The following is a 9,201-nucleotide window of genomic DNA, read 5'->3' on the forward strand; positions in this document are numbered from 1 at the left end:
CGTACTGCGCCGTCGAGATCGCGGACGTCGGCAACGAAGGCGCGACGTACGGCCTCGTCACGACCGTGTCCAACTTGGCGTCGCCGTTCGCGTCCGTCATCTACAAGTTCATCGACTCGTACTTTTTGCTGTCGCAGAACGACCTGATGACCGACACGTCCGACGTCCGATGGGACGTCACGTACTCGTACTTTATCTCGTACGGGAGCAAGCTGTTTTCGTTGGTGTGGCTGTGGATGCTGCCTCCCCAACGCCCGCAGATGCAAGAACTCAAGAAGAAGGGCGGCAAGAGCACCTTGGCCGGCATCGTCCTCATCGTGATCTTTGTTTCATGCCTGTCGTTCTCGGTCACGTCCAGCATCATGTCCATCTACCCGTCGACCAAGTGCCACCGCATTGCGGGCGGCAACGGCAAGTACGACGCCAATGGCAAGTGCCCTGCCGTCAAGAGCCGCAAGGGCTAGTTTCTCTAGTGTGTTGTTAAACTTGTGTGTGTGCTTATTCCTTGACATGGACTTGACCAGTCGAGCCGTCGTGTCCCTGCCTTTTGTCGCTGCTGTCGGGGATCGAGTGCGTCTGCGGTGACGTGGGAGTACGTCTCGAAGAATGCCATGTTCGAGCCGTGCGCACGTCGCAGCGATCGCGTCCTCCCCTGTGGCGTCGCTCCTCGAGTGTGGCAGCGACCGACGGACCTCGGGCAGATCGCCATGCAATGCGGCCTGCATGACACATGGAGTGGATAGAAAACGGTCGTCGCGCGTGGTGGGCGATATAGGAAGGCGGCACACCCAGCCCAACGACTTCGTCATGATGCAGAGATACCGTGCTTGCAGTTTGTAGCCGTCGCCTGACGCAACGAATGGGGAAGGTTGTATACATCTGCTGCATCCATCTGCTGGCGCCACGCATACCCAGTGACAAGTGGCATCGCCGCCAAATCCCCTCCGTCGCTTCACACGGTCAAGAGGCTGCAAACACGAAGCTCTCGGGCGACGGCACGTCGTGTGGGCGATGCGGCGAAGCGCAGCCAGGAAGCTCGGTGAAAGATCTCAAACCGATCTCGCTCACTCGTACATGGCCAGTTCGTACACAGTATCGTTCATATTAGACGATACAAGATCGTCGCCCAATTGTGTTGATACGAATGTTTGTATGTCGAGTCAGTTTAGCGCACGACTATTATGCGCAGCCACCAGCCGTCGTCATGACGGCAGATGTGCGGTCGTGAGTGTTTCCATTCCACCGCCAGCGCCTTCCACCAACTACTCACGGACACCGCACGTCAGAGGCTCTCCCCCTTGTCATGGCGCCACCGATTCCAGAGAACTCATTGCGGCAATTCTACGGGCGTGACCTGGCGCTGGACGCACTCGTCGCCAACCTTCGCCAGCGTAAGCCACAACATTGCCTCGTGTGCTTCGTGCCAACCATGTCGAATAGGCGACGACCCGGTCATGTTTCGCGAGTACACGTTGGATTTGACAAAACCGATCGCGGACTCGGTGTTTGAAGTGGCCAAGCCGAAGCGAAGGTCGTTTGTCGCCAAACTCACGTCGAGACAAGCTGAGATGTCGTTGTTTCACCACATGAACAATCCAGACATCCCCGGTGTCCCGGACTACATCGTCGAGTGGGAAACGTTTGGTGATGTAGCATTTGAAGGACTTGGAGCGTGCCACGTCGTCGTGATGAAAAAGTCGACGAGTGTGAAGGCGCTCTTCGCAGGAAAGCAAGCCCAAGACCTCTTTTGGGCCAAAGTGCAATGCGTTCAAAGCGTCGCCAGCGCTCTCAAGTTTCTGCACAGCCAAGGATACATTCACGGTAACTTTACGCTCGACCATGTTGTGTTCGACAACTACAGGGCGAAGCTCCTGGGATTTGGCAACGCGACGCAGATCAACCGAGAGATGGAGCTGTACTGCACGCCCGAATATTGTCCGCCGGAAATGGCCACGCGGCTCGTCGACGGCGACGACTACCTGCAGCCACTGATCGCGAGCGATACATACGACGTGTGGGGCATGGGAGTCGGCATCCTCAAGCTGTTTTCCCCTCTGATGCAACTCAAAGAGTTTATGAATCTGACAAACGAAGAGATTTTGATGGCGATTGCCCATCCGTCGTTCAACTTGGAAGCGAGCATCGCCGCCTGTGGCCTCAACACGTCCCAAAAGAACCACCTGCGCCGCCTCCTCGACCCGAATCCGGCGACGAGAGGCACTCTCGACGACCTGGACAACCTCATCCCGAAAAACGTGACGACTCCCAGCCACACGTCGGCCGACGTGACTGTTCAAATGGAAAAGTACAAAGTGCCGTGTCTGTGGGGCGTGGAAGAAAAGAACGGCGTCGGGTTCATCTCGACGGTGGAGAAGATCTTGCTGCGAACGGAATTCCGCCTGACGTTCTACTGCGAAATGCGCGGGCCCGACCTCAAGTGCGAGCCGTTCGACGACATCAACTGCGACAAGCTCGTGTTCAAGGTCAATCACGAAGTCGTGCGCAAGCTCATCCCGGTGTTGCGCGTCACGTGCGGCTTGTTCAAAATCCTGGGGCTGCTGGCGGAGGCGGCGACGAACGCGGTCGACGTGTTTTCGATACCAGACAGCGCATACACCAACCTCACGGCCGCCGTCCACGCGCTGGAGACGGTCGAAAAGAATGTGCAAAAGCTCAACGTCGAAGACAAGCTCGAGAAGGTTGTGAATGTGCTCGAGGGAGACAGCAACGTCAGCGCCGACATGCTCGAGCAAGCGGCCAAGACAACCCAAGCAACGTTTGACGCGTTCCGAAACGACGACGAGTTGTACGAAAAGCTGCTCAGCTTGCTCTCGACCATCCAGTACAACTGGCAGGAACATCGCATTGTCGGTGGCCTTGTCAAAAAGGTGTACAGGTCTGGAATCAATGCTGGCCAGCTCCGCTGGATGTGCAGAGCCCATGCCGAGCGCGACGCGTCGCTCTTGTACGACGGCGCACTTCCATCGTAAATATCTCCGCCATGCCACCCTCGACTCGAGTGCGTGTTGTCCGCTGGACACGGCTCCGGTTCGTGGCGCTTTGGCCCCCGTCTTTGCCATGGTGTTTGAAACATGTCGACCTTTTGTGTGATAAGTAGCAACCATCCATCCCCTTCGTGCGTTATTCCATCGCGACCCTCAAACGTACATTATAGACGGATCGTCCTGCCGCCGGCGACCGCGCTGTCCTCGAGGAGGTCTCTCCGCGCGGCCCTCGGGCATGACGACGCCGCCCGTGTTCCAAAGGCACCGTCATTGGATTGGGTCACCCTACCACCGCCGACTACCCGAGCCCACCGTCACGTGGTCAAAGAGATTGCGTCGGGGGTGGGGGGGTTGAGATTACTTTTCAAACCCGTTCGTGATGGGCAGCAGGTCGTAGCCCAGCGTCAACGCACCTCCTGTCGGTGCTGGTGCTTGACTTGGTCATGGGTGTCGGGGGTGTCTCGGCGCCGCCATGCAGCGTCGTTGCCTTTGAGCTCGTCGATCACGTCCTACAATTGCATCGAGTGGAGGCTCTCGTGAGCCATTCGATCGAGGTTTCCGTGTCGTGGCACGGCAGACCGACTCGAGCCCGTACGATGGTCGCCGGGATCCTTTTCGTCGATGAACGAGTTAAGTCCATGTCTGCACCACGACAAGTCATGTTACATCGACGCCAGGCATGGGCTCCATCAGCGGACTAATTCGTCGAGTTCCGACGGGTGTACTTGTTGAGCGACTCGCCACGTCTGTGGCGCTTTCGTTCTCACCCGCAGGATGTTGCCGAAATGGCGGTAAGCCATCGATGCACAATGTTGGCGGCAACAAGGACGGCAATGCGCGTCGTCAACGAGCCTTCCTTCACGCCAGCGGATGGAGGATGCACTCGTCGGTAGAATCGTCCGACTATCATCAGCACACACACCGCCGCGATCGAGCATCCCACCAAGTGCATGCAGGACTGCTGCTGAAACTCGTGAAGCTAGCCCGCGATGTCGTGAAATGCCCGGCATGCAACGCATTGCCCGGTCTCGGCGACATTGCTCAGTGGCGTGGGGGATATACCTGTCTGTGGTGTGGCACATCGCCAGGGCCGAATACTGTCAACGGGGGCGTTGTCCATGGCACGATTGGGCCATGGACAACGCCCCCGTTGACAGTATTCGGTCCTTGCTATCACGATCGAAGCAACCGGTCGAAGCCGTGGTTGCTGCCGAGGGAATATGTGGATGCTATCCATCGCGCGATGGAGAATTTGTATTGGAGACGACGCCGCGAGAGCTACGGGGAGAGAAGCGATCGCCGTGGTGCATCCGTCGTACGATCGACGCAACGATGTCGTGCAGGTTGTTTTGGAGGAGGATCTCGGAGAGGATTGTTGGCACGTCGCGGTGGCATCATCGAATCACTCGACAATCGCCGTGGCTTCGTTCGTGTACACGTTTTCCTGCCACACATACCCCTTGGGACGACGAATTTGCATCACGCGCATGGTGCCATGGGGCTTTGTGTGACCTATATGGCACACGACGATCATCCCGAGATATCGAAACACTCGATTCGTCGCGTACTCTTGGCGTCCAGCGAGTGAAAATGCACGAGCTCGTGCATGAGTAGGCGGTAGAAGCTGTCTTTAAACACCAGCGACAGACAAACGTCCGACACAGTGCACACGCCGAGGTCGTCGATGCACGGCTCGAGGTCGGCGGCGGCTTCGCGAAGGTGGAGCCGGCACGCTGCCGTGTCGTACTATTTGCAACAACCCTATGGGTCTACAGGTCCAATGTCGCCGACACAAACCTGAGCAAACGAAATGATCAGCGCTTCCAAGCTATACAGGAACCGACGGTGGCTAAATCGCTGCAGCAACGCAAACGTGCTGTGGGTTTTACGGCACGTGGCGTCTAGTCAAGCGGCGAGAGATGAGGGCCAACACCGTTGCAGCCACACGGCCGACAAGTTGGCGGGGACGCACCTGACGCGTTGACGACAGGGTCGTCCCGCTGACGCTTGCGACGTTGCGATTCAAACGACGGGGCGAACGGGTCCAAGTCGCACCATCGAGAAGGAAGCCATTGGTTGACGATCTCGAGCGAGTTTTCCCATGGAAGATGGCGCCGATGGAGAAACTCGATCGTGGCCGCGACAGATCTGGGCATGTTGGCCAGCGACGTCACGGCCGGCAACCGGCCTCTCCACCTCGTGGCCATGAAGGTGGCCACCGAGTTGGGGCACGTGGAGACTTCGTGCAGCGCGAGATCGTCCAAGTCCATGTGGGTCGTCGTTTGCATGGTACCCAAGGCACACCCGCCTCCCGCGGCGAGGCAACTGGCCGGGCTTTGGTGCAGGTACACCAGCAAACCACAGACGGCGTCGACGACCCACGGACAGTTTACAGCACTGGCAAAACCCACGACGGCGCGCAGGGTATTCGCTTGTAATTTTGCAGACGTCTCTCCACCGCGCGCGACGACAGAGAGGAGGGAAGCGCAGTGGGCTTCCCTGTCGATGCTGAGAATGCTCTGCCGGATCCACGTTAGGTCGGCGGGCCCCATGGCCGAGAGTGTGGCTGATCTGTCTTGGACAAGGAATGTGCTGATGCGCTCCTTCATCACCGACATGCCGTAAAGTTTGAACACTTCGAACGTGACTCGAGACGACTGTAGAATGTGCGACGAGTCGTGCAGGGCCTGCGCCCACGAGTGGAGTTGAGCGACAGAGGGCAAAGAGTCAGGGGTGGTGTGCAGTGCGGCATTTCCAGAAGGACCCGCGGCAAACGCGTGAAATGGCGCAGTCGGCGAGGAAGCGTTGTCGAAGGAGTTGGAGGAGGAGGATGGTGGCGATGGAACGGCCTGGTCCGTGGCAGCTGCGGTTGCAGCTTCGTCCGTCTCGTCCTCTGTGTCGATCAAATGCTCCAAGAGAGAGAACTGGTTGAACGATTTGCGCTCTATCTGTTCCTGTTCGACAGCCCAGTGCGTGAACTCGACCTCGAGCATCATGGAGAGGATCAAGTCGAGTTGATGCAAGTCCTTGGGAGACTTGCGGTGTCGCGACGAGATGCGACCTACGAGAGTTTCGACGGCGTCAGCTTTTTGCTTGAGTTTAAGTGGGTTCACGAGAATGGTAAAGCGTGGCGGGAACAACTTGTCGTAGACGGCGCACAGGTTCGAATTCGAGACAAGGGAGCTTCGCAGTTGTCGAAACAGGTCCAAGTTGGACACACGGGGCGCCCCATCGCGACTGGATTCATCTGTGCTGCTGTCGTGCCGTGAGTAGAAGATGTGCACATGACGCAGCAACGACCGTCCGACCAATTCATCCAGGACGGCATCGCCAACCCATTCGAACACTTCATTCTCGTTCTTGTTCGGGTCCGGTGTGCGAGGACTGCTCGACCGCGCTGGCTGGAATTTCACCTTCACATGCTTTTGTGCCCTGTTCGTCTTGGACTTGTGAGTACCAGCCACGCGGCTCTTCATGCCATTGCGCTTCCGTGGCGCCGCCTTGACCATCCCGCAAACACCTGCGTCAATTCACCTGAACAGTGATTGGCGAATATTCAACGGATTTTATGAAAATGTGCTCCTCCTCTACGTTGATCGTGGTCGTCGGCTTCAGCTACGTCAAGGCGTCCGTCCTGGAGGGCCAGAAGATCTTGGCCGTCTCTCTCACCGAGCCGCTCTTCTACTCGCACCACGGAGCCATCGACGCCGTCCACCCCCCCCTCTACCACAAGTGCCGCCTCGGCCGCCACTCTCGAAATTCAAAATTGGTAAATATATACTCCGGAGTATTGCTCAAAGGAGCAACATGATTGGATTTATTTTAACCAATCATATCAATATACTTTATAATTGTATGCTGAATTTTATCAAACATCAAAGGTTCGGAAATTTGACCTCGTGTCGACTGACTGTGGTTTGCGGTGAGGTGGTAAGATGATATCGGCGCGGGCCGTGCCGCCCACGTCATGGAGTCTTGTAGGTCGAAGAAGGAGGGATGGTGCTCAGCGCGGTGTTTATCACAGACCTGAAGGGGAAGATCATCATCAGCCGCAACTATCGCGGTGATATCCCCATGTCTGTGGCGGAAAAGTTTACCCAGTACGTGACCGAAAAGGACGACAACGAACAGCGACCGGTGTTCACGAACGAGGAGTCGGGCATCACGTTCGTCTATATCAAGGTAGGCTGTGGCATTGCTGCTTGTGGCGTCAAACTCTCATGGCGTGTCCATCGTATGTGCAGTACAACAACTTGTACCTGATGACGGTGACCAAAGTCAACTCGAACGTGGCGCTCATGCTCATGTACCTCAACCGGATTTGCCAAGTCTTTCAAGAGTACTTTGGCGAGCTCGAAGAAGAAAGCATTCGCGACAATTTTGTCATCATCTTTGAGCTGTTGGACGAAACGATGGACCACGGGTACCCACAGACGACGGAAGCGCGCATATTGCGAGAGTACATCACGCAGGAAGGACATCGCATGGAGTCGGCGCCGCGCCCGCCGACGGCTCTCACAAACGCCGTGTCCTGGAGGTCCGAAGGCATCAAGCATCGCAAGAACGAAATCTTCCTGGACGTTGTCGAGAAGCTCAATCTGCTCGTCGCGTCCAACGGCACGGTATTGCATTCCGAAATCCTCGGCGCGGTCAAGATGAAGTCGTTCCTGAGCGGCATGCCCGAGTTAAAGCTCGGACTGAACGACAAGATGTTGTTCGAGGCGACGGGGCGCTCGAGCTCGTCCAAGGGGAAAGCCGTCGAGATGGAAGACATCAAATTCCACCAGTGTGTGAGACTGGCACGCTTCGAGACGGACCGCACGATCAGCTTTATTCCACCGGACGGCGAGTTCGACTTGATGACATATCGGCTGACGACCCACGTGAAGCCGTTGATATGGGTCGAAGCAGTCGTCGAGCCGCACTCGCGCAGCCGTATCGAGTACATGGTCAAGACCAAGTCGCAGTTCAAGAGCCGTAGCATTGCCAACAACGTCGAGATCGTGATCCCAGTGCCGCCGGACGTAGACAGTCCGTCGTTCAAGTGCAGCATTGGGAGCGTCACGTACGTGCCGGACCGTGACGCGATTGTGTGGACGATCAAGCAGTTCAACGGAAGTCGAGAGTACCTCATGCGTGCGCATTTTGGGCTGCCGTCGATCTCCAACACCAACACGGTAGTACCAAACACCCGCGATGGATTTCGAGCAATCGACGCCTGTGTATAGGCGGCGACGGACGAGTGGAAGGCGCCGATTCAGGTCAAATTTGAGATTCCATACTTTACCGTGTCAGGCATCCAAGTCCGGTACCTCAAAATTATTGAAAAATCCGGGTACCAAGCGCTGCCGTGGGTGCGGTACATCACGCAGAACGGCGACTACCAGCTGCGCATGTCGTAGAAACGTCCACTCAATAAACATGGTGCCGATTCCATCGCGGGCTCCGGTTCCTCGGTGCCGTCTAGAGATACACAATGCATGGGGCCAACCAGCCACACTCACGTCATGACAAGGAAGCGACCGACCATTTGTTGGAGCAGTTCATTGGCAAATTCTCGTGCGGCGCCACACGTGCTTGGTCGTTCATATCCATCCTCCATCGAGAGTCTTGACGTAGCACATGACGAATGCCGCCCTGATCGGCGGCGCCGAGTGGATGACCGCCAACGGCAGCGTCAGTTCGAATCGCAGGACATGCCTGGCGACTTTGTGAGAGCAAAATAAACACAACTGTCGTGGTGGTGTTCATGGTACTTTTCAATCGGGGTGGCCTCGTGGTTGCTGCACTGCATCAAAGCACGTCGTACGTGCTGTTCGTCATGTTGGGGCCTTTGATCGACTCCAGCATCATCGTCTACTGCATCAGTTTAGCGCATTTGTGACGACGACGGTTCAAGATCACTTGAACCACCAGCACGTTCACCTCTGTGCCCAGGTGCGACTGTGATGTCTTTCAAAGAACAGCCAACGTGCTGAAGAAGGATTTCGTCCAGGTCGTACTCGGCTGTAACGAGGGCGACACCGCGTTTCTAAGCTGTCTCTACGCTCGTGACACTTCCGCCATGTTTGCAGTTAACAGTTTGTTTTGTCCTTTGAGCAGGCTGGGCGGGCAGTGAAAAGTGTCCATTCTGAAATGAGCTCCACCGACCACCGTGCGCCGCCTCGTTCTCCCGCTACCCGTTGTTGTTCAAGCG

The 9,201-nt window shown here is 56.7% G+C and overlaps 4 protein-coding genes across 4 annotated transcripts; 3 read left to right on the forward strand and 1 right to left on the reverse strand.

Moving 5' to 3' along the window:
* Positions 1–146: 146 nt before the first annotated feature.
* Positions 147–464, forward strand: H310_10927 (hypothetical protein; the record flags this gene model as incomplete). Its single annotated transcript, XM_008877418.1, has 1 exon — positions 147–464. The coding sequence occupies one exon, from the start codon at positions 147–149 to the stop codon at positions 462–464; it is 318 nt and encodes a 105-aa protein (XP_008875640.1).
* Positions 465–1,200: 736 nt separating this feature from the next.
* Positions 1,201–3,130, forward strand: H310_10928 (serine/threonine protein kinase). Its single transcript, XM_008877419.1, has 2 exons — positions 1,201–1,391; positions 1,441–3,130. Exons 1-2 carry the CDS (start codon positions 1,304–1,306, stop codon positions 2,988–2,990), a joined length of 1,638 nt encoding a protein of 545 aa, XP_008875641.1. The 5' UTR covers positions 1,201–1,303; the 3' UTR covers positions 2,991–3,130.
* Positions 3,131–4,226: 1,096 nt separating this feature from the next.
* H310_10929 (hypothetical protein) lies at positions 4,227–6,547 on the reverse strand. The gene is made up of 4 exons (XM_008877420.1): positions 4,978–6,547; positions 4,803–4,906; positions 4,574–4,751; positions 4,227–4,517 (listed from the first exon to the last, which is right to left on the reverse strand). Exons 1-4 carry the CDS (start codon positions 6,512–6,514, stop codon positions 4,408–4,410), a joined length of 1,929 nt encoding a protein of 642 aa, XP_008875642.1. The 5' UTR covers positions 6,515–6,547; the 3' UTR covers positions 4,227–4,407.
* A 347-nt stretch (positions 6,548–6,894) lies between these two features.
* Positions 6,895–8,441, forward strand: H310_10930 (hypothetical protein). Its single transcript, XM_008877421.1, has 4 exons — positions 6,895–6,935; positions 6,987–7,187; positions 7,250–8,182; positions 8,234–8,441. Exons 2-4 carry the CDS (start codon positions 7,002–7,004, stop codon positions 8,405–8,407), a joined length of 1,293 nt encoding a protein of 430 aa, XP_008875643.1. The 5' UTR covers positions 6,895–6,935; positions 6,987–7,001; the 3' UTR covers positions 8,408–8,441.
* Positions 8,442–9,201: the final 760 nt, after the last annotated feature.

This window comes from Aphanomyces invadans, assembly GCF_000520115.1.
Source record: "Aphanomyces invadans strain NJM9701 unplaced genomic scaffold supercont1.28, whole genome shotgun sequence".
NCBI classification, from domain to species: domain Eukaryota; phylum Oomycota; class Saprolegniomycetes; order Saprolegniales; family Verrucalvaceae; genus Aphanomyces; species Aphanomyces invadans.

What these genes read in the sequence shown, in the direction of transcription:
- H310_10930 (XM_008877421.1), top strand. Translation starts at nt 7,002, where the DNA reads ATGGTGCTCAGCGCGGTGTTTATCACAGACCTGAAGGGGAAGATCATC. An exon ending in TCACGTTCGTCTATATCAAG is followed by an intron (nt 7,188 to 7,249) that starts GTAGGCTGTGGC and finishes TCGTATGTGCAG; the next exon opens with TACAACAACTTGTACCTGAT. An exon ending in CGATCTCCAACACCAACACG is followed by an intron (nt 8,183 to 8,233) that starts GTAGTACCAAAC and finishes GCCTGTGTATAG; the next exon opens with GCGGCGACGGACGAGTGGAA.
- H310_10928 (XM_008877419.1), top strand. Translation starts at nt 1,304, where the DNA reads ATGGCGCCACCGATTCCAGAGAACTCATTGCGGCAATTCTACGGGCGT. An exon ending in CGTCGCCAACCTTCGCCAGC is followed by an intron (nt 1,392 to 1,440) that starts GTAAGCCACAAC and finishes CATGTCGAATAG; the next exon opens with GCGACGACCCGGTCATGTTT.
- H310_10929 (XM_008877420.1), bottom strand. Translation starts at nt 6,514, where the DNA reads ATGGTCAAGGCGGCGCCACGGAAGCGCAATGGCATGAAGAGCCGCGTG. An exon ending in TGATCATTTCGTTTGCTCAG is followed by an intron (nt 4,752 to 4,802) that starts GTTTGTGTCGGC and finishes TGTTGCAAATAG; the next exon opens with TACGACACGGCAGCGTGCCG. An exon ending in TCACTCGCTGGACGCCAAGA is followed by an intron (nt 4,518 to 4,573) that starts GTACGCGACGAA and finishes TGTGCCATATAG; the next exon opens with GTCACACAAAGCCCCATGGC.